The sequence below is a fragment of the Lytechinus pictus genome, chromosome 1 (assembly GCF_037042905.1).
Source record: "Lytechinus pictus isolate F3 Inbred chromosome 1, Lp3.0, whole genome shotgun sequence".
NCBI classification, from domain to species: domain Eukaryota; kingdom Metazoa; phylum Echinodermata; class Echinoidea; order Temnopleuroida; family Toxopneustidae; genus Lytechinus; species Lytechinus pictus.
This window is the reverse complement of record NC_087245.1, coordinates 18,924,337-18,949,316: the sequence shown is the minus strand read 5'-3', so window position 1 is coordinate 18,949,316 and position 24,980 is coordinate 18,924,337. Positions and strand designations below refer to the sequence as shown.

The following is a 24,980-nucleotide window of genomic DNA, read 5'->3' as shown; positions in this document are numbered from 1 at the left end:
GCATGGTAATAAATGTAGATGAACCATACTTTCAATTGCATTTTAGAATTAAAAAAAAAACAGCGTAGTGGATATGAACAAATCCTTTAAAAGGCTTAAGGTGGTCCACATTCACAGAAGTATGTCTGGGTATCATATCCTCAGCACACCCATTTAAAAGTAATTATAAATGGTGTTGTCTCGTAGGGAATAAATTACTTTCCATTTAAAAGCTTTCATGAGATATGATTCCATATTAAAAGGATTTGGTGACATTAAAGTATATGATATGAAACCCGTTTTTTTTTCTTTTTTTTTTCATGTAATGTATGGAAGAAAATCCGATAGCCTTCAATAGCTCTAAAACATATGAGTTTACAAGAGGTGATATAATTGAAAGTTCAAACACCTTGTGAAATTTAACACCAGCTTCATTAGAAGTTTGGTGCTGTGCTGGTGTAAAAGTTGGCCTATCACCAACACCTAAGGTCAGCAATGAACTTGAAAAAGAACTTAAAACTACTCGGCCCTACTCTCCTTCATGAGCGAGAATCACAGTTGAAATTTTATTTCCTATGGTCAGTCCAGGCTTCTGTGTTCACCCAGCCAGATCGTAATTCAAACTTGACCTCCGTCGATGGGGATACTTAAAGGTCAAGTGTCTGAGATGGGGGTTGAGTGGAAAAACAAGGTTTATTTCTTTGTGGTGCTATCCTCATCCAATGACATGCTTTTCAGTCCATTCATTGTAATTTTCCTTGGGATTATTGAATGTGCATGTAATCTGGAATTTTATTTTTGTTCTTTACAATCCCTAGAACAATCAACTGTAGTTATGAAGGGTCAAGAGGTTGGAGGGGGCGGGAAGGCAGATACTAAAAAAAAATGAAAACAAAAAATGTTTAGGATATTTCCATATTGATTTGCTATTTAGTGACAACTGATAATTGCTTTCCTGATCTGAAATGAACATCTAAATTCAATTTGCATTTTATTATTTACAAAATCTGTCATGTATGGAATCATATACAATATATAGTATTGCAAATTACAAAGACAATTGATAATCGCTTTTCTGTTCTGAAATAAATATATAGTAATTCAATTTGCATTCTATTTAGAAAATGTATGGAATCAAATGCATAATAGCGTTGCAAATCATTAAGAGTTGGTAATATGGAATAATATAGAATTGCAAATATATAAGTATTCGTGTGGGTCAATCCAAGTATGATTTCCCCTGCTAAAACAAAGGCTAGTACCCACTCCTCCATTAAAAATCAAGGAAAATTATATAGGTTTTTTTGTTTTAAAAGTTACCAAGTAGTAGCCAATGTTGTGGAGGCTTGCCCATGTCAAACCCTTTGTCTAGGAAATGGGGAAAATGTGTGGGCTGGCTGGTCGGTCATCTATATTTAGGTGGAGGGTGACATTTGGGTCAAGCGAAATGGATTTGGCCTAGATTTTTTATATGGTAGAGAAATCTCATTATATTTCTCCAGCGAGCAAGTAAACAAAGACTGACCACGTGGAGTGCAAGCCTGGAAATCTGTCTGGACATATCCATTCATAGATTTCTTTACTGAAGTGAATTAGAAGTGGATGGGGTGGGGTGCCTCCTTTATCATCTGTGGTCAATATTTGGTACTTGTTTTATGGGTCAAGTAAGATGTATTGGCCTAGAAATAAAATGTGGTAAGGTCATAATTCACACTTGTATAGCTCAGCTGTCATTTCTTTGTGTAGTCTTGAGGAGTGAACTTTTACTTCTGAATTTATCCTTTCCAACATTTTGTTGAATAGGGAGCAGTGGGGTCAAAAAGAATCTACAGTAATAAAACAGAACATTATGTAGTAGAAATTTATTTTTTGCCATCATTAAAGGTCAAGTCCACCTCACACTATATTAGATTTAGTGAAAAGAGAAAAAAAATCAAGTTTAACACTGATAATCCCTTGAAAATTAGATGTGAAATGAGCATATGCTTTTTCAGCTTACCTTAGTCTCACAAAACAGTACAGGCAGTATACAAATGAGGAAGCTGATGATATGTGAGGCAATTTGTCATATATATCTTATCAAATATTGAATTTTTACTTTCTGTTAAAGAACAATCAAAATAATTTTGACACCTATATTGCCTTTATTGTCACCCATTATGAATCAATACTTAAAGGAGAATGAAACTCTTGGAGCAAGTTAGCTTTTGTGAAAGCAGAAAAATCAAAGAATCAGATCAACAAAACTTTGAGTAAAATAGGACTAGCAATAAAGAGTTATGAGCATTTGAATGTCGAGATCACTAATGCTATGGAGATCCCCCCATTGGCAATGCGACCAAGATCTGTGATGTCACACACGTACAACTCTCCCATTTGGACACTGAAAATATACCCCAAAACATCTCTTTTTGCTCATTCTAATCATATGACAAACGATTCATCAATTATATAATGTTGTGAAACCTCTGTACTTGTCATCTCTTAAAGAGAACACCTCACCTTGTGATAGACTCTATAAAAGTGAGAATATAAGTGAAATAAGTACTAAAGTAATGAGGGAGTTGTACGTGTGTGATATCACAGATCTTGGTCGCATTGCCGTTGGGAGGATCTACATGGCACTAGTGATCTCAATATTCGAATGCTCATAACTTTCTTATTATTCATTCAATCTTCCTCAAACTTTCAACAATATGTTTCTTTGATTTTTCTCTTTGATATGGATTCAGCTAGTTTCAAGGGTTTCATTCTCCTTTAATTTTTTTTCTTGATTTAGATTTAAAAAAACTGACTGTCGTGGATAATTTGCATTGAATGAAATTAATTTCAACTTGATTTTCAATGTCGACTCAATATCACAAGACAGGGTGCCCATTTTCTTCTCCCTGACTGACCCCCTCCAAGTTAGTCTGTCATTCTTGTGTTATATTACCCTAATATCTTTCTCAACACCACCATTCTTAAGTCCACATTGTTAAATGAAGATAACAATTATAGGCCTTGTAATCTTGGGCATTCTGATACGTTCAATTTTATTAATTGCAATTGCAGGTAGATATATTCCTTTTCTATGAAAATATTTTAATGTAATTTAATTAACCAGCCTATTAGTTTAGGCTTAATACAATCACATTTCACTGGAAACATCATTTATCTCCTACCTGCAAGTTCAGCCTAACTATATACTCTATAATAGTACTAGTAACACTTTGGTCTATGCTGCTTGGTAATATTGCTCCTCACGAGGACTGGTAGAGAAAACTATCTAAAGGTCTCTGACCTTGTCTTTTGGTCACTTGGGGTCATAGTAGCCTGAGGGCAGTCTGTGTCTGGCCGGTCAGATAGTCTCAACTGAGAATGCCAAGGAAAGGATTTTCTTTTTTATCCCTTTGGAATTGCCCAAATGTCAAGTTGTCTGACCACTTGCCACGCCCAGTGAAATAGCTCATTTTTTGTTAACTACCCCTCCCTGTTCGTCTATATGCGGTGGTGTATCTACCATGCATAGTATTGTTTTTTTATCCTATGGTAGAAATGTTCTCAGAAGCTTTGGACAAAATATTGCTAATTAGGAAAGTGTCCACAGGGGGAAATTGAAGTTCATTTGATAGCAAAGGAGTTAAATAAGATGTAAGATGAAATAAATTTGTGAAATAATATTCAAAATTTGAGTGCATCTCCTAATATTTAATTGAAGATGGCATTACATAAAGTGGATCTGTTGTGGAAAGATTTTATTACTAATAATTTTCATTTGGTTTTGGTTATGATTGTCTATATTTAGAAATAAGATTTAGATTTTTGCAGATATTTCCAATCAGTTCTCTGTTTTCCTGGTAAAATTGTGAAAAAGAAAGCTATTTACCTATGATTGGTTCCATAAGTAGTAAGTTAATCTTTTTGTTCTTTTTGTGCCTGCTTCTTTAAAAAAAAAAAAAAAAGGTATATGTTTAGTTCAGTAGTAATGAACATGTCATTAGAACCAAGGTGAAATAAGAAACAAAGATTTTTGAAAAGTGAACAAAATCAAAACAGATAAAAACAAATGCACATAGGGCTATCTTTTACACGAATGTTTGAACTCCTGATTTCATACCAGAATACATTCAAGGTTTAAGGATTGATAAACATATCCTAGGCCTCCAATTTAAACCTGTAAATAGTTATTTAGAATTTGTTTGACGGACCTGTATTTGAAAAAGAACAACACATTACCAAGAGAAGGGGCGAAATATGATTAATGGTCAAATTCAAATTTTGACCAAAAAGCAGTTATTGAAAACTGATATAGGCTTAGGCCTATAGTGGTCACTTTATTATTCATGTTCATTTAGATACTAGATTGTTTTTACATCATTTATTTACGTTGACTGTAATAAGGCTGGAAAATTTTCAAACAACCTTATTTTTCTTCCTATCACATTTCCACTAGCTATAATCATAAAATTTCTTTTGAAATTATTTTGAGGATGGTAATTTTGTATATCCTCTAAGCCTGAATTTGCAAGACTAATCAGAATTTGTTGTGTCTAGTCAGAAAATCCAGTAGAATTCTTGGATGCCCATGGTCATTTGAGGTCAGTTCACAATCTTAGAAATGTCCAGTGGAAGTGAGCATGGTCAAGAATTCCCCCCAGGTGGTCATGGTTTATTGCTACAATGTGGAGGTCATGTGTTATGGTCAAGCATTTAGTCTTTGCAGCAGACTCTGTTATTGTGATCATCGCCCTTGTAATCCTCAATGACAGATGACAATGAAACTCTAAATTTGGCTTCATTTACTTTTTTCAGCTTCATCTTTTTGCTTATCTGTACCCATGGGTTTCTATGACATGTGTTAAGAGATTCACTTATTGAAATCAACCTTTTTAAAAGCATAGGCCTATGGTTTCTAAGAAGAAAAAAAAATCGGTCGAGAATAGTGATTGCATTGTGAAGGTGTTAGGATGTTATGAAGAACATTTTAGTATGCCATTGAAGGTTCGAAAATTCAAACATCAAGCATCTAAACCAAAAAAAATATGCTATTTTTCTTTCCAAAATTGCAATCTTGACATTGGCAGTGTAAACAAAAAATGCAACCCAACTGAAATTCTAGACTAAAGATCAGAAGTTCAAGCTCTCCAGCCAAGTTGATTTCCCAATTCTCCAAACAAGGTTTGACCATGGTCATTCCTAGTTAATGATTGGGGTCATGATGATGTAATTTGACCAATCTGTGATTTTTTTTTGCCCGGTTGGGGATGGGGGCAGTAGAGGATATTTGTCTATGGCTCTTGGATCCTGATGTTGGTGTATATGGGGTAAAATTTAGCACCATACAAATGCCCCTGTGATCATTTCTCCAAATGGATCATGCACCTCTGACAAAATAATGCTTCTAAATATAAGAATTGTAGTTGTGAATTCCATAACTAGTCAAAGTGGTTGTTACCTTTTCAATGAAAATATCAAATATATCACAAGATTACACTCTTCTTTTGATCCCTCTGCTTTGCATGTCTATATTTTTTGCAAAATGAGAAAAGACTCAGATAAAAAAAATGTTTGAACTTTTGTGACAATGTATCCTGCTTGATACCTCCTTTTTGAAAGCCTTGGTGCAATTTAACTTTGGCAGGAAGTGAGCAGTCATATCAGGTCAGGAGAAGGTCACTCAGAGCATTTATATCTCATCTAGGACGGAAATACCTCGATGGACTTGAGAGCCTGTATTTAGAACTGCCTGCTCATTAAAGACTTTACCTGTCTTTATAATCAGTTAGGTGGAGATCTTGCTTTCGTCCTCTAAAGAAAGGGTACCGGGTAATGAGGAAAACTTTTTAAAGATTGTCAGTAGATGGTAATTAAGAGCAGAGTGATTCTAGGTTAATGGTATACTTTTTTTTAGTATAGATGAAAATAGGAAGGATAGATATGTTGATTATCATTTCCTTTTTTTTTTTATGAAGTTGATATTGAAAATTAATAAAAAATTATCAAGTTGATAGTGAGCTTCATTTCTGGTCATCAGATTGACTTTTAGTAAATAATGATGAGAAATATTAATCTAATGGCATTGAATGTATGCTGTAAGATTTAGAAATCAAGAAAATGATTATATTATTAATTCAAATCTCCCAAGTCACGTAAACTTAATTCAGAACTACATGAATAGGACTACTTACAAATGTTTTCCCTGAACTTTTTAGCCATTTTGGGTTATACCATGAATGTAAGATATTTGGGAAGTGACCCTTTAGGGTGGATACATATACTGTAATTTCATTTTTAAATAACATGAAAAGAACTTGAAAACTCACAATTATTGTTATTTCCTCAGTGGGAGTATCCCTTTAAACTCAATCGTTGGTTTATGTATGATATAGACACATTATGATTGAAAGTAGTTTCTTTGACTATTCTTCAGCCAAATCTTTCAATAATGATTCCTAACCATCATTCATTAATTTGTTAAACTGTATTATTATATTTACACATTTTATACATACTGTATGTAATTTGTTTGTCAATGCGGTACAACAGGTGAAAATATTGCTTTTCATTACATTTTTTGGAGAATACATTCCTTCTATAAATTAAATATCATAACCTGACTTGGTAATGGGGTATTAAGATTGAGACTAGTTCTTTGTGAATGATGCACCAAGTGATATGTGTAATCAGTCTCATTAAGACTGTCAATCCTTCAAGATTTACTTTTGGAGACAAATATGAGTAATAGAATATTACTGTCGAACTCATCCCGACCTCTCGTTGCCTTTTATCTTTTGTTTATCCGACGAGGCAATGACCTGTAGAGGAATTATATCACACTTCCTCTCCGTGATTGCGATTCATTCTCGTTTTCAACACATGATTCGTGACATGCAGACATTGAAATAAGAAAAATTGACTTCACACGTACATGATGTATGTAATTGCTGACTATTGCCATTTATGTGCGTGAGGACCCAATGAATATGAATAATGTGGATTTAAATGACAATTCTTGTTGAAATGCATTTTGCTTTGCTTTTAAATTAGGAATGGCATTGTCAAGTTCGTAGATTATCATTCAAATGTCGTAAGATAATTCTGTAATGTATGAAATTAGCGCTGAAGTCTTGGAATAAATGATTATTGTCATCAATATATATTAGGGTAAATTAGAGTCTTATTATACACATTATCATTATCATCATCATTGTCATCAGCAATTTACACAAGGACAGATCTATTAATAAGTACTATTCCTACACCCCTTTCCCAATAACCCATTCTGCGCATATCAATCTGTACATTATATATCCCCATTGTTAGCTTGTAAATATTCTTCTACTCGTCAGCTCTATTTAAGTTCTGAAGGTTTTTCCACAAACTATACTCAATTTTCAGATGATTTCATAAATGCATTATTCTTCTTGAAGCATCATGGAAGCAAAAAATGAATGCAGTCGTAGATCTACCACTGTCCCTATTCGATGAGTACCTGGTTTGACATTATTGCCTGCTTTCCAACATGGCTGCCACATCGGAGATTCACATGTGCCTGCCTAGCTCGAGTGTTTCTCACCATGCCTAGCGCATGCATGCAGCTTCCCACACACGCTTGAATCATGCGTTAGTATACCAAGGCAAACCATGTTGAGAAGAATCACCTAATATTGAGAAGAACGAGAGTAGAAGCATGAGAAGTTTTGTTTTTCTTCCCCCAACCCCCCTTTTTAAGGTTTGAGATCAAGATAACCTCAATTTGTTTTACTTCAATTTCAAGTCCACCTCACAACAAAGAGTTGATTTAAATATCAGAGTAAAATCAAGCATGCATAGCAATGAAGATTTCATTGAAATCATATGTACAATAAGAAATTCAGGACGTTTTGCTTGATTTCACAATGGTGATATTCACATCATAGATAGTTGATATGTAAATGATTTTGCCAATAATGTCTCACTCTCACCTTTCTTTTATATTCTAGTCATTAAAACGTAATATTTCAATTCAAAATACAAGGCTTAGTTTTCCTTAATTACATTCAGGGAATAATCTCTTAGTGAATTTAACGCAATGCCCTGCTTAAACAAGCAACTTGCTTTTTCACCTATTGGAACCAAGTGGTCCCTGCAAAAAATCTATGGGAATTAGAAAATTATATATCCACTGTGTTAAGGTTATTCCTCATCCTCTTTATCAATGAATCTCCTCATGTTCTACATCAAATATTCCCTCTCGAGTTCATAACAGTGTTAAATGAAATTGTCATGAGGTTAAACAGTCATTTGCGATTAAGTTACCAGCCACTTAAGCCCCAAACTTCTTCCATATCCTCAAAGATGATTTGATTTAGACTTCTTGTGTTTGAAATTGACCTAGATTGTTCCTCCTCTTCTAATTCTATACATTATTTGAACCTGACAGCTCTGAAATTGGAACATTTTTTTGTTTATTACATGGAAGGAAGAATGCAGTTAAAGTGACATATTCAGGTCAAGATGTCAAAATCTATCCTATCATTTAGTTCATCTGAGCTCTCTTGAGATGTGGGATCATGTTCAACACTGCACAATTTCTGTAACACAATGTTCATTTGTTGTAAGGTTTTGAATGAGCTGGTCTTAATCTTATCAACAATCGTGTCATCATTTATTGCCTGTGGATGGCTTAAAATTTCCAACCATCATTGCCTGTCAGGTGTATTAAAGGCTGAATTGAATTCATAACTCTAGAAACAAGGTTATAAAAAAGATTTAGTTAAAATCTTCTTTATGGCATTCAAGCGATTTTATGCTGGTTGCGGAAATACAATTTTTTTCAAAATGCAAGTATGAAACCAAATAGAAGAAAGATGTGTTTGGATGGTGATTCTTCAGAATCATTGTTTTTAACTATTGCTTGAATCCAATGGTCATCTCAACCATGATTTAATGATAGACCTTGGTTAAAATATTGCATCTACTCTGATTTAAAATACAAGTGGCTAGGCTTGAAAATGTGCAAGAATCATGTGGATGAACAAATACGTAAATGCTAGCTGTTATTTGCATTTGGTACTTTTACTGTTTGTGATTCAAGCTTTACAAAATTGTTTGAACTCACTTGCATAGCACTTAGTGGAACAGTAGTTTTTCATCTACTTTAGATAGCAGTTTACGTCTGCTTCATTCACTTAAGATCAATTATTAGAAATCAAATGTCTTTTTATATTCCTTCATAAATGAATCAGCAAGTCATCAATGTGAATCTTATATTTCTTTAGGTTTTCTCCTAGTTTGTCAAAATCCCTGCAAAAACCATGCCAAACCGTATCCATGACATGTGCCGAATAAAATATTTTTTTTGCACAAAGGTTAAGTTTAGAATAAGGCAAGGGTTATACACAAAAACTGGGAACCATGTAAGACATCTATATGTTTTCGTATTGCTTGTGATCACAAATGGCATTGATATGCTTCTTTAATCCTTAATAGTGATAAAACAATTTCTAGAAAGCTTGGGATGGCTGCTTATATTTCTATCAGGTTGAAGATAAGTCTCTTTAAAAATAAGTGAAATTTCCTAAGTGAATTAAAAGTAAGTTTAGAGTAAGTTTGAAGGATAGTTTAAAAGACAGAAATTCAGTAAAAGACAATTAAGAAGTAATTTAAACTAAGAGGAGATGTAGAACCTGAGAGATGGCGGTTCACAGTTGTTTATTTCAAGCAGGAGAAAGGATTACAATAATTTGTCACTTGTTGCAGACCAATTTCAGATCGATTTTCCAATGTTATCCATGTATTTGATAATCATGCAGAGTCATTTTACTCTCAATAGCATGTCTGCTGTTTGTTGAATTAAAATGAAGAGCGATGAAAACACAAATCTTAGCTTCAGGCGAATATATCATGATTCCCGGCTTTGGGGATGAAATCGGGGATATCCAAAACCACAAAGTTTGGAGTTATTATCATTCTCATGTTTCATTCACTTTATTAAGTTTGCAGAGGAACTCTTCTCCCCATTTTAGAAGGGTAGTTATCCGTTCGGTCAATAACATGAGCAGGAGAAGCCATCGTTCTCTTGATGAACCGATAGATTTGTCCTGAATCTTACATCCACCAGTTTTTTAAGGGAAGGACAGCGTTCTCGCGAGGAGTATTGATTTTGTGGTAAGATGCTCTTCAAACCGAGTCTTAAAGACGCTCACCATGCTTCCAGAGACCAGAGCCTTTTTCTTTTAAAACAGGTGTGATGTTTTTGAGGTGCTCTTCCGTTTGTCAATCCCCATGTTCAATGTAATGATGTGTGTATCTTCTTGTGGAATACCTCATTCAGATATTGGGAAGGCAAGAGGATAAGGTGGTCCATGGAAGGGGAAGGGAAGATGGTTGGTTGAGAAAGAGAATGAATGAATCTCAAGGAAAGAGGGGAAGAGAAGTATGAGCTACATGAAAAGGGAGAAAAAGAAAAGAGAGAGAGAGAGAAAAAGAGAAAAAAGAATAAAGAGTGATGGGATAAGAGAGAAGACTAGAGGTGAGTTTGTGGTGTAGAAAGTGTTGATTGGTTGGAATCGAATTTTAAGATGGTGCTCTTTGTGGTGAGTGGAGCTCAGTGAATACTCTGCTGTAGACGGCCTGGTATGAAAAAGAAGAAGGGGGAGTGTTTTTTGCTATTACAAAAAAAAGTCTCGGTCGGTGACCAATCGTTCATCGCCCTCTATTGTTGCTCTTATTGTCCTCTTTCCAGTGCCAGAAAAAAACTTGCAAAGCAAATGAATAACAGCAGATTGTCTTGGGCGACTCCCTGCATGATGTACTTTACCAATTATATCTTGCTCTTTTCAAATTGTTATCATGATATTTATTATTCCTACTGTAAATAATTTAATTTATTTTACAATTCAATGTGTATCAAATTATCAACGATCCTAAAGAACAAATTAATAATTATCTGTCAAGAATTATTTTTAAGAGGTTTCTTGGGTTACGTAGAAAGAGATGTGAAATAATACTATTAGTTTTTTTTCTTTGTTTGCAATGTCTGGGTGGGTATTTTGTTTATGACTCAATATGAATGGTATTCATATAGTGGATTTGATTGACCCTTTCTTTTGACCAACATAGACCATCTCTAGAGCAAACACATGCATTTCTCAAAAACTTGCAAGTTTCTCCCTCATCCACTTCCAGCCCCCTACCAGCCCACTGACACACCTCAATCCACTGTACTCTTAAATCCAACTCTCATTTATTTTTATCCAACTCATTTATGTTTGTCCTTGATCAGAAAGAACATCAATACAAAAAGCTTTTATTGAAATTTAGAAAATAAGTTTGGGACCTTCTAAACAGAAACCTGTAGTCTACTTCTCTTCTATACACCCCACCCATCCTAGCTCTCTACCACGCCCTCTCCAAGCCCCCCCCCCCCCTCTAGCCTCCTGCCCACTTCCAATCCCCTATCAATCAATCCTGGGGCCCGTTGCAGAAAGAGTTGCAATCAATCGCAACTTTAAAAATCATGCGCAACTTGATTTTCAACCAATCAACAGCGCGCATTTGAGACTTGCGATTGATTTTTTTGACTTGCGTTTAAACGCAACTCTTTCTGCAACGGACCCCAGCTCTCATTTACTTTCATTCTTGGTAACCAGTGAATGGAGTATTTCCACCCAAATTCTAACCCCTCCCACCAACCATAGCTCTGTGCCACACCATCCAGATCCTCCGCCCATACCTAAATATACCTGATTTCCCACCTTCCCTTTCCCATAGAAGCAAACCATACCCGCCTCCCATAATGTGATATATAAGCTGTCAGCTGTACATGCTTTATGCTTACGCCTCCACCACAGAAGGATCTATACTTTAAAAAATACAGTAGAACCAGAAGCTTAGTTGGGAGGTTTAAAGTATTTATGGCATGTATTCTCTCTGTCATTAATGAGCGTGTTCAAAGCTGCCAGCCACCCCAAGTGTACAAGGTTCAGTTCATTGCCATGCAATAATCACAATTTTATTACATACTTATTTCTCCCACTTGGTCCAAGGTTGATCGATGAAGGGGGCAGCATGAAAAAAAGAAGGCATTGCATTGTATCCATGAAGTAAAAAATAAAAGGAAAAAAAATCTGGTCTGTCCTGTGCAGGGCTTGTAGCAGACAATACATTGTACTGGTATGTGCATTTTTTTTGCTTAGGGACTTATTTTAATAGTACAATAATGCTGAGAGTATATTAATGAATTCTTGGGGTGGTGAATGATAGGGGGAAAGTCACATTCAAGTTCTTATTCAATTTAATTCACTTCAATCGAGTTTATGTCATCCATGAAAATACATAAAAAACAATTCCTGGAAGTTCGAAGTTTTAGCAAACTCAAAGCATACATTCAAAATTTTCATTGAAATATACAAAATCAACCGAAAGCAAACAATTATCAGCCAATTATGTGTAAAAGTATGCATAGGTATTGAAGTAATTGCAATAATTTAAGTAGACATTGATTCAAAAAGATAATTCTAAACCATCTTGGGTACTGAATACCACTGACATCATTGCCAAAAGGACTTTGACATCCACTATTTGTACACTCGTACACCCTTGTTGCCCTAAAATGACAAAGCTATTAAAATCCTTGCCCCTGTTTTATGAAACTTATTTTTTATCAATGACTAGTTACCAGCTTATTTTCTATGACGTAGCATACAGAATTCTTGCCATTTGATTGGCGGAGTTGGAAGTAGTCATAGAATTCATGAATTCAATGTTGATGAAGGGTTTTGTGAAACGGGGTCCAGGGTTCCGATTCCTGCCTGGTAAGAGTATTGATTACTCTTTTGCTCTGACTAACCTGTGAATAACCTTTCTCTTTCATGTTGATAGTTAATGTGTCAAGGAGGTCAAAGTAGGGTCAATTATTATAATCATATCTGATAGAGGACTTTGGGTCCTATAGTCAGCATGGGCTCATTGTTTGAATACATTAATGGTGTGTGACGTAAATCTATTAAAAGATAGTGCCAGTCAGGGAGGGTCGTAACTTTCCGCAATAATAAATGCCTTGTTTGGAGATACAAGGGCTTATAACCAAGTTGAAGTAAGCATTGAGAGCAATAAATTTCTTGAGGAAGTCTTTACAATCATTGAATTGCTAATCATGTCATGTATATTTCTGACATGAAAGATTAAGGTTCAGTCATTAGTAAGTTGGTGAATTGGTGCTACAATGAACATAACTTTATACTTAATGTTTGACCATAAATTATCAAAACCAGATGATGTTTGTCTGAGCAAAATTTGCTCTGAAATAGCTATAAGGAAAGAGTGACTAAAATATACAACAAATTTTACTGCAGGTTCCATCTGAAAAGTCACCCTCATATAAATAAATTGACATTCCTGTTTATGTGACATTGATACAGAGCACTATAAACAGCTGTGCAGGGGGCTGCCATCATTGGGTGTTTGTACCACTGAATATAATAGAAAGTGGTAGTTAATGATATGTGATCTTTTGAATTATTTGACTATGAAGCTGTAAAACCACATATCAAGAGTGGAATATTGGTTAAACCCCCACTCATATATGCCTATATTTCCACTGAAGTGTCACAGTATTTGAAATATGTTTCATGCAAATTATTCTTATCATTGAATTTCTGATCAGAACAAGAAACAATAAAAACTGTAGCTAAAAGCCTGAAAATTTCCAAAATGACTTAGCATGAAGATTATATTAAGCACTATAATGTATCAGTGGCAACCATATGGAAAAAGACCCATGCCGATTAAGTTTAATGAAGCTTGAAAATTGATTTTTTTTTCTCCCTCTCAGGTTTTTTTTTTCAAGAAGGCAGACAAGGGGTGTGGATGTGGGGTGGTATGAATATAGAGAGATGGGGGTTGATCAGCATTCTGCAAATTTCCTCCATGTTCTGATCTTCTCATTTGGGCTTTCAAATTGGAGTGTGTTTATGATTGTTCTGCAATTCATCAACCCAGTTTTTATGAATGGGACATAACACCCTCCTTTCCTAAAGACCCCCCCCCCTCCTTCCCCCCAACCACCACCCAGGAGGAGGAGACAAAGTGAACCAAAACCGCTCAAAACCGCAAAACAGATGATAACCCCTTTGAGCTTTGATAGTCTATGGTGTTCAGACCATGAACTTGAACGTGTGATTGCGAACGTACTCTTGAAACTGAAAGGGGTGGGGGGAGGGGTGATAGTTGCTTGCATGAGGGAACTTTTGGAAGTGCTATGGATTGCTTGCTGAGTCATCCCAGGTTTGAAGTTTTTGTAAGGGGTTATCTGAGGGTAAAAAGTATTTTGCTGAGGGGTTATGCATGAGTGTTTGATTTAAGTATTAGAGTGAGGTTTGTAGTTAAATTTAAGGTTTGGTGAACTAATTCAGCCATGTATAAACAATATAGCAGTAGGAACATATGCGACATGAAATTGAATTTTTAGTCCTATATGCCAAAAATTTGATTAATCAATGTTATTGGAAGTAGACAGTTTGCTTCTGATGGAAGAGAGGCATAGCAATTTCCTATTGTAGTACGCAGGCCCTAATTATCAAATACCTGAAAGCTTTAAAAGAAATGGAAATGTTAAAAAGTGACAATATTTGATGTTTGTCTTATATCATGCGTGAGAGTGCCTGATGGGTAGAAGTTGTGGGCAGGCTGAAGCAGCAGCATGCCCAAACAAAGAGAGCTATGCTGGCTGAAATTTGTTAAATGTTGTGATGGTATGCTATAGAGATATAAATCCTCTATTGTAAATGTATCAATATCTCAGACAGAAAGGTTTGCGGTTATCATGACAACAATCCTGGTCAAAGTATAATATTTGCCTTTATACCTGCCGAAAACTATAGGCCCAAGCTATTTGTGAGACGGTATCGTTTTAGAATATTTGCATTTAATTAGTAAGTTTTTCCTTAAATCTAATATTAACAATCCAATATATTATTTGTTAAATTCTTCTTATCATTATTATTATTTGTTTGGCGTCACCTGTGCCTGGGAGGCGAAAAGCGAACTGAATCATTATGACCCGCAGGTCTCTCCTCCCGATATAACTGATGGGGGGGGGGGGAGTGCAGGTGGACCACTACACTGGGGTTTCCCCCTACTCTTATACGAATAGTGCATTGGGTTCTTATCGTGCAAAGGTGGTGACTCTCCTCTACACGGGGCCTCAATTTAATGTCCTATACGAGGGACGGAGTGTTTTCCATTGTATCATAGCCTGCATCTATGAAACATGGGAAAGACGTTTACATACAATGCACCGGCTTCAGTCATAAGAAAATAACTGAGGGAAAGCAGTCAATTATGTACAATATATGTTGTATAAGAGTTCAAGTTGGGATTCTTTCAGATATTAGGAGCCTTAAAAGAGAGACTAGATCGAAAGTCTGAACCTAATGAACCATATCATATTCATCTTTCTTCCCATTTTCTTGTTCTCTCTCCCTCTCTCTTTACTATATTTTCCCCCAATTTTTCATCTAATTGTACTGCACCCCTCTCTCTCTCCTCTCTTCTCCTTTTCTCCCTCTCTCTCTCTCTCTCACTTGTCTGTCTGACTGCCCTCCATATTGTCTCTGTTTTTCCTGTCTTTTGTTGACTGGTGCTGAAATGAGCCCCCTTGAGGTCAAGGCTTGTTATTTTCTCTCTCCCTGATCAGGGCCAAATGGAAGGGAGATGAATTGAAAATGAAATATGAAAAGTATGATACATCAGACCCATTTTCAACAGTGGGCCTGTCTGTCTACTTTCTGTACACAGATATGGCTGTATATAACCTGTATACCGGTATTTATACACCCATTATTGTAACAACAGGCCCTATTTAGCAAGACAGGATTGCTTATGAGCTGGAAAATCAGAATTTACATACAAGGCTATTTTTTTTCTTCAGATGTTCATTCCAAATTACAGTGTTATTGAACCCAATAGGCAGCGCTGCACCAGCCCGAGTTTGCTCAATCTCGAGATTTTACCCCAATCAGCCCTCTTCGCGATAATCTCGAGATTCACCAAACTCCGTCTCCACCACCACGAGAAGAGCGATTCCTGCTTGAGCGAGGCATCGATGCATTATGGTCTGACGCCGTGAATAAATAATCCCGAGTGTATCTGCACCTGCGAATTAGCAGGATAATTCGTAAAATAGCACGCTATGTTGCAAATAATCCCAAGTTGACTTGGAATTGCAATCTCGAGATTAATCCTACGAACTAGCGCGATAATTGTGTCTCCAATACAAATAATCTCGGGATTGTTCAGATCGGGATAATTTGCCGGATCAGAAATAGCGCGCTAATTTGAAAACTCGAGCTGGTGCAGACGGCCCTAAAGATGATTTTGTGAGACCTATAGTGCAACTTACAAGTGTTATTGTATTCTTGTGGCAAAGTTATGTACTTTCCCCAGGGATGGTGGTACTACTACTTTGCTGTACAGGCATAATCACATTTTTTTAAAACCACACTTAGAATATATAGTAAAGCCATATTTATATACTTCCAAATGCTTTTTTATGTATTGACTTTAAATGAATTAAATAAATGAATAACAGAAAACACTATGAAACTAAATTTCAAATCTGTTTATTGATATTTTTTTTGTTCTAGGCAGTTGCCTTCATTTTATATGTATGGCATTCTGTATTTGTCTGGCATTCTGTATTTGTCTTACTTTGTTTGTATGAATTTGAATTTGTAAGCGCTTTCTGCCATTTCGGAAATGCGCGTTATAAATATTGGGTATTTAAAGCCTGTATTCCTGACATAAGGGAATGTGGACCGGGTATATTTATGAATTATATGGTGTGAGAATTTCTTTATTTACCATTTATTACTATTACTAAATGGCTTTGAAAACTTGAATATTGTGATATTCATCGATTTCGCTTGGAAGATTCTGTTGAATATGAATTTTGATTCCTTTTGCCCAATTCTATGTAGGGTCTGAGGAATGAGACTAATGTAAATCTTTTTCCCAGCCTGGTTGAGGTCACGAGCCTGTTCAAAGGGCATTATAAAGCGTGGAGTGTTTCGTAGGAGCTCTATTCACTGTACATTTGTGTGTGTGTGTGTGTGTAAAGCTTGGACAGAACGCATTTACCACCATGTACACACACAATGGAGCTCAGCATGGGGAGTGCGTACATAGCAGGTTACCGAAATGAGCTCACCAAGGCTCTCTTTTTTACCCCCTTCATTCTCTCTGGTTCCCTCTCTCCTTTTCTCTCTTTCTCTCTTCTTCTCTCTCCATTTGCCCACACTCACAGAACGCAAACACAGTCATATCAATGACTGAGCATTAACACACACTTCTATACACACACACATTTTAGATGCATTGAACACATGTGCATAGCATGTACGTGTGGTATCAGTGTAGAATAAATAGGGGAATCCAGATACCGGTAAAGCTGGGAGCGCCCTATCATTGCAGGTCATGTCCATGTGCGTTGTACGTTGGTTGTTGTACGCAAGTCAGTGTGTTCTTCATTCACAATATAAGCAGTCAGCAAGGCTTCCCTGCTATTTCTGTAGAGGAATAGCGGGACATCACATGAAGCGCTACTCGCCGGCTGTGCGGGATTTCTAAATGCAGACCACGACCGACTAGTGATCGTTCTCTTTTTCTCTTTCTCGTGCATTCGGCTGGGATCGGTCTTGCTCTCACGCAGTCATTCATTCATTCTTCCAAAGAGTTTCACAGAAGCCTTGATGGATCGAGCTCGAGGTTGCCTTTGAATCGGTAGCATGGGACTGTAAAAGTGGTGTGGACCTGCGTATTCTTGCCAACAAAGATTTCCCAATCCAAGGAATTAGCCATCCCTATTGATCCCTTGGAATCGTTCACGTGGAACTACCATTTGACCAGGACTCTGTGTTTCCCAGATATTTCATCTCCATCCGATCCCCTTTTCTTGATGATGTTCATGTGGCCTACGTTCATGCATAGGGTGTAGGCATAGCCAGCCCCCCTCTTGCTATTGAAGCAACGGAAATCATATCTGTTCTGGATATCGGTGCTGTGCCCTGCCGTACATGTATGCGGTTGGATATACTCTAGGAGGTACTGTTGGCTATCGTAGAGCGTCGTGGTTCGGCGGACCAGGTTTTTCTCATGTCGGGCAAGACGGAGAGGAAACTTCAGGGCAAGTCGGCAGAGGACAAGATGCGTGTTGTGTGTAAGTATCCCCTCCTTGGCTCCTGACTCCACTGTGTACGGACTACCACCTTGAATGTTGTTAGCTTGACTGAGATACCCCTAATAGAAGAAAGTGTGAATAAAAAGTGAAATCCAAAAATATCTTCTTTTCATGTAGGCCTATATACGCAAACCACGAGTTGTATCCATATCTTTATTTGTATTGAACTAGCAACAAACAGTGTCCTGTAATTCAAATTGGATGAGGAATGTTTTTTGGTACCCCCCCCCCCCCTATGACATATTTCTTATTGCAGAAAAGTGTCCTTAAATTTAATTAAATTATTCAGCATTTTTGCCTGGAGCGTAAGATCAGAAGTCAGAAAGTTATGAATGTGCTAGAAATTTGGCTGAGAATGCGAAGAACGAAGGTTGGTCACTAAAAAGATTGAAGGAAAATGCTGCATATCTTTGTTACAAAGTGAGGATAATGTAAATTGAGTTGCACAATGACACAGGAATAAAAGAGGCATGAAAAAGATGTAAAAGAAACATCTAAACCACCTTGTCTGTATTTAGCCTATTTCATCTAATTAAACTGTGAATTGATTTTGTAAAATAATTTCTAACCTATAATTTCAATAGAATATTTTTTTCTGACTGCATATTCCCATTTTCTAAAACTCAGTTGCCATAGGTTAGATCACATTGATGTGAAAATTTCTCATTTGTCTTTTTTCATATTCTTTTTTAGTTAAACTCTATTTCCAGATTATAAATGAAAACCTTCAGAGATATGTAAAATCTAATTCGCTTATATATTTTATATATAATATATATTTGACACAAAAATGCAAGATCTTTTGTGGTAAATATAACAGAATACATGATTTGGATATTTGTAGGCCTATAAGATTGGTTTAAAGATCAAGATTGATCAGTTTTCTTCTATAGTTCATTTTCTTTTTATAGCCTTTTTTTATATTTTCTACATGTATGTCCTGTTTTGGGTAAGACAGAGAAACTAGATCATTTAAAGAAGCTGACTCTTTGGCCATGAGGTTGTAATGTATAAATAGCATCCTCTGCTCCAGAAATGTGACCTGTTATGCCTTTGATAGAAATAATGAATCCAAGTTGGTGGAGAATAATGGAAATGCAATTAAAATTTCATATTGGCTACTCTTGTGGTTGCTGTGTAAGGTTCACCAAATATTATTTTGTGTTATATATTTACATTGAGAAGTTTGTTGAAGATAGCGTAAAACCAATAACCTAAAACAAATATTTTTTCCCTGCTGGGTTCAAAGGGATGGATGGGGGTTGGGCGGGGGTTAGGTCAGCACTCAGCAATCCCATTTTCTTGAATTCCTGAAAAAGTTTGTATGATGATGCAAAATAGTGAGATTCTGTAATGATCTTCAATGTAGTATTTGCAGAAGTTAAAGAAATATTTTGATGTATAGAGGATTTGATGATCATAGGAGAACTATAAGTTAAAAGTAAGGTTTGTTGGGTGTTTAAAGGTAAGAGAAGTAAAAATTAAAGTAATATTAGTTGTTAATTATGCTGTTAAGTTTCCCTTGTAAAAACGCTATTGAAAATTTTAAGCAATGCTGTTTAAGCCCCTTGCTCCAACAACTACTGTTTGTTTAAACTTAAAAAACAACTTGTTTTAAAGTTGTTACAATAATAGATGTAAGGGTGACAAGCTTAAAACAGTGTTGCTTGAAATTTTTTAAACAGTATTTTTACAGTGTAAGGAAAAGGGTTGATCATTGTTTTCATTTGTAGTCTCAGGATAGAGATAGCCACAACATTGTGGTTTTAAAAAAATGCTGATGTGCTATATTTCATAAAGGATTTGAAGAGGTCAATAAAGTGCACAATGTTTTCAGTAGCTCTATCCTTAAAACAATGCTGATCAAACCATGAAACTATATCTGAAATTACAATAGAATAGGAGCTTGTATTTTTTTAAATCTCTATTACGATGTGCAGAGCAGTACTGAGAAAGATATTGGGATGGTCTTACACAGAATTAATAACACAAATAAGGTTGACAATTTCAACATAAAGAGATTAAGTTGTCTAAACCACAGAACCCACTCAATTGATATGGAATGAAAACAAGACAGCATGCAATGTACATGTAGGGGCATTAAACACATTGTTTTCATCGAATAGTGCTTGCATATGGTTTAAATTGTAAGTCCACCACAACGAATAGTTTATTTAATAGATAGAAATAAATAAAAGTGACACTGATCATTCCGTCAAACTTGAATTGAAAAATAAAGAAAATTATGAGAAGAATGCACAAATGCACAATTCACAGACTGTGAGAAACAAGCAAACCTACATGTATATACTTGAATAATTATGGAGCAAACAATTTTTTCAGGGCTTGTTTTCAAAACCTACAGTGTGAATCTGCAACATTGGATGAGCTTTAACATGGCAATGTATAGGGATGTGATTATTAAGGGGGCGGAATCACCATGAGACCCCCCCCCCCCCCCCCCCCGTGTAATTTAGTGATAATATTTCACTTGTGAATTGATTATCTATAAAATAATAATAATGATACTCCAGTGATTGGCTAGTGAATGTGATAGCATTTTAACAACACAATGCGTTTAACATATGGAGAGATGTGTTGACCATGATGATAATTTTATTTAACTCACTCAAATGTAGAAATTGTTGCAACACTGTGGGGGAAATCATTGCACGAAAGTGAAGGAAAGTGAACATTTATATACAGTCAAGAGACAATGTGGAAAGTATTTAGTTATTTTTTACGTAAGAACTTTACACAAATTGTCTTTATCTGTCACAGAACATATCTTACCTGAAGAAATAATGGTATTCTCATACATTTCTCTCATTTTATCTTGCTAGAACCCAATTTTATCAAAGAAAGGAGCCATACAATTTTAATATTTTTCATATGTCCAGACAGTCAAGTACGAGAATTCCAAACCCTTGTAGCCAGAGTTGCATAGAAAATGGAGAAGACATTAGTGCTGCAGTCACATTCTCCCTACGTTGGGCGTTCGGCGAGTCGAAAAGAGCTGTTTTATTAATTTTTTTTTAAAACCAAGATATGTAGCTGGTATAAAATATGTTAAAACGGCTGTTCCGACTCGCCAAATGGCCGCCGTAAGGGAAATGTGACTCTGGCATAAGAAGTATTCGAGATAGGACTATAGGGAAAAAAGGGAAAATGCCTCTTTCAAAGACAAAATAGTAATGTTGAAGGAATAAAGAAGATGAAGTTATCTTTGAATGATAGATAGATCAGTAATTTTTGAACAAATCCAACAGAAACTGTTGAAAAATGATTTAATTTTAGCAAAGAGAGTGTGAATTTTATAAGAAACTGGAATGCTTTGTGTAAATGCTGTTTAAACTGGTTTTTAAAGAACTCCATTCATTGAACAAAATTTCCATGTATTGATCACATCACATACCTGTACGTCATGAAGATTATTGAAGAATCACACAAGTCCTATCATAGAGGACCTCTGTTACCATTGATCTGTTGAATTATAATATTTTTTTTTAAATAAAAAGCAGTGTCATTGGGAATTGTAATTAATGCTATTTAATGTTTCATTTTTGTAATGAAACCATTGCTATATATATACATGTTTTAAGTAAACATATTTCCCTATTGTTCTGGTTTCAAAGAATGCATACTACGTACAGTATGTTATGCTCATGGATTGATTTCATCTTAGTCTTTGAAATGATTAATTCTCAAGGAAAAACTTGATAAATGATGATTTTATAACAGTGTGACACTTATTAATCATCTTCTAAGATATAAATCAAAGGGACGAGTGTTAACTCTTTGAGGGCTGATTTTGCCAATGCCCTTGTATTGCTGAAACTTTGCAGTGGCAAATCCCCCGTCTCTAAACATGCACTAAGTGCCATGCCGTGTAAAGGAGAAACCCGCCATGTTGAATCTTCGGCAACGAGAGTCGTTTCTACGTATACTAGTCTTTGGTGGGAAGGGCGTTGTAGTCTAAGTTCGCAGATCATACGCTTTCGTGTACGCCGTCTTCGTCCATATTGGCTGGTTGTGCAATGATTTCTCAATGCAATAAGGCTGTCTGTACCTTTGTAGGTGTGGATACGCCACAGAGATAAAGCAAATTATTTGTTTATTTCTGTTGAAAATGGTTGTCGCGGTGATGCGGCAGTCATTGTATGCGCTTTTGCCAAGAGACATGGTCTATTTTTGAAGACTAGATCGCTGTGAGATTTGGAGAAGGCACTGCACAATGTGTGACCCTTGACCTGTCACGTAGGAATCATTTTGAGCCTGAAGAAAAGAGATTGATGAGAATGGAGTGAAAAAAGGCAGGCAAAACACATGGTGGGATCAGGAAAAGGAAGACGGTAAAAATAACCCTCAAAATTCATCTCAAAATCAAGATATTAAGAGAAAACAGAAAATGAGTAAAGTATTACCAAGAAAGAAGTATACAAGAGTGTAAAATAGGTAGAAATTCATGAAAGAATTTGTAAGGGGAATGAAATTAGAAAGTTTGGATTGTGAAAGATCCTTGCGAGTGTAAAAACTTAAATCTGAAAATACTTTAAATGCGAGAGATTAGATGTATGCATTAATTCTTCAATTCAGATTTAATTGCCTTTAGGATCTCATATAATGTAATCTTGAAAGAATGGATTTGCTCTAAGAATCAAATAGTGAAATAGTCAATTAGTCCTACTGTATCATCCCACAGTACTATCTTCTGTAATCTCCTTCTTATGGAAAGATTGCCAAAACTATGCAAAGAACTCAATTGAGGTTCATAGTTTAGAAAGATTTCATCCCCTCCCCCATTTGTAACAAGAATAAACATCCAATGATGCGTTTTATGAGGTGGAAATGTGTTTTTAAATTTTTCTTTTGTCTAGACCTTGTGATTATTAAGATGATAAGACACGTATATGTATATCTACATGTACATCTCAAAGTTTGATTCTCTGTGCTATCATGAACAAACATGTGTATTGTCCTCAAGGATCGTTTGGCTCCTAACATTGAATATGAACATAAAGTGATAAATGTTGGCCTATTTGTTATTGTTGCATTCACAATGATTGAGTCAATAAATGACTGAAAACCCTGCTCATATACAAGTACACGAAAGTACTATATTAGCATAAAATCATACACTAAAAGAAGGTTTTTTTTAGCCATATTTTTTTTTAGAACGACACTGCAATGGATTTCAACATAAAATTAAGAAAAATTCATCCATTATCCATTAAAACAATACCAAGTGAATGCTATAATTTTTTTAAAGAAAAACATGTTTTATCAAATATTTGACAGTGCTGAAGAAGACAAAATATATTTTCTTTTCAAATTCAGGTCAGTTTTTATAAGAATAAAAGAAGGATATGATAATCAGCATAGAACAGAAGAATTTATTACTTACTTGGCTTGATATGGGGCTTTCTCATACAAAAGGATGAGGAATGTGCCATTTTCAATCATTCTCAAACTAAAGTTGATTCTGAGCTTGATATGAAACGATTGGAATCTTGAAGACTTATATGTAGAGTAAAAAAAAATTATGGCGGAAATCACCTGGTCTGATTTTGGCAGGTCATGCTCTAAGATTGTCAATTTAAATCTTAGAAACAAGAGGCGACCTCATTCCAGACATGGTTTTCCGCTCTTGATTTGCTCATTTGATACATTAAGATTGAAAAGGGTGATAAAACATTAATGTTATAGACAGGACAACCATTGCTTCATGACCCAGTAACTTATCCCCCAAATCTTTTCTTTCTCCATCATCTTACAGTTTTAACTACTGGTAGTTTTCATGAGTTCCACAAACACAATCCCCCTCTTCCCAGTGAAAGAATGAATCAATTTTCCTCATTTTTCCCCTAATAATTAATGACTGATATTCCCCAAATCTTAAAGGACAAGTCCACCCCAAGAAAAAGTTGATTTGAATAAAAATAGAAAAATCAAACAAGCATAACTGACAATTTCATCAAAATTGGATGTAAAATAAGAAAGTTATGATATTTTTAAGTTTCGCTTAATTTCACAAAATAGTTAAATGCACATCCTGGTCGGTATGCAAATGAGGGAACTGATGACATCACGCACTTCACTCACTATTTCTTTTGTATTTTATTATATGAAATATTCAAACTTTCTCCTCATTGTCCTGTGAAAAAAGTTTTATTTCTCCCTGAACATGTGGAATTATCTTTGTTTAACATTTATGGTTCGGTCAAGTTGGTCCTTATTGCCAAATCTGTAAAAATTGAAATATTGTATAATTCAAACAATAAACAAAAGAAATAGTGAGAGACATCATCGAATCTCTCATTTGCATGTGACTAAATTGTGCATATAACTATTTTGTGAAAAATAAGCGAAACTTTAAAATGTCATAACATTCTTATTTTACATCCGATTTTGATGAAATTTTCAGCATTTGCTTGTCTGATTTTTCTCTACTGATTCAAATCAACATTTTTCTGAGGTGGACTTGACCTTTAAGAGGTATAATTTTGATGGAATTACATTTCTTCAGGAATTCATTATTTTGAAAAAGCACCTAAAGCTTCAATAGAAGTGTCCATGTAGATGTAGTTCTATATACATTTATGTGCTGTTTTTGTCTTCAGATGTCATCACATGCCAAGGATTAATTACATGAATTTGTTATTATGAATATAATTTGAACCATAATCTTTCTCCATTACATATTAAATTGAAATTGCAAGGTTTTTTTTCAAGATGTGGGAGTATTGATCACAGATATTAGTGACTATAGGTAAATGTTATGCTGGCAACTTCATCAAAA

The 24,980-nt window shown here is 35.4% G+C and overlaps 1 protein-coding gene across 1 annotated transcript in view; it reads left to right on the top strand.

Moving 5' to 3' along the window:
* Window positions 1–17,275: 17,275 nt before the first annotated feature.
* The window catches only part of LOC135153672 (uncharacterized), a 29,002-nt gene continuing 21,297 nt past the window's right edge, over window positions 17,276–24,980 (top strand). Inside the window, exon 1 of the mRNA XM_064097664.1 lies at window positions 17,276–18,160. Coding sequence (XP_063953734.1) covers window positions 18,097–18,160 — 64 coding nt within the window. The 5' untranslated portion in view covers window positions 17,276–18,096. The remainder of the gene's footprint in view (window positions 18,161–24,980) is intronic.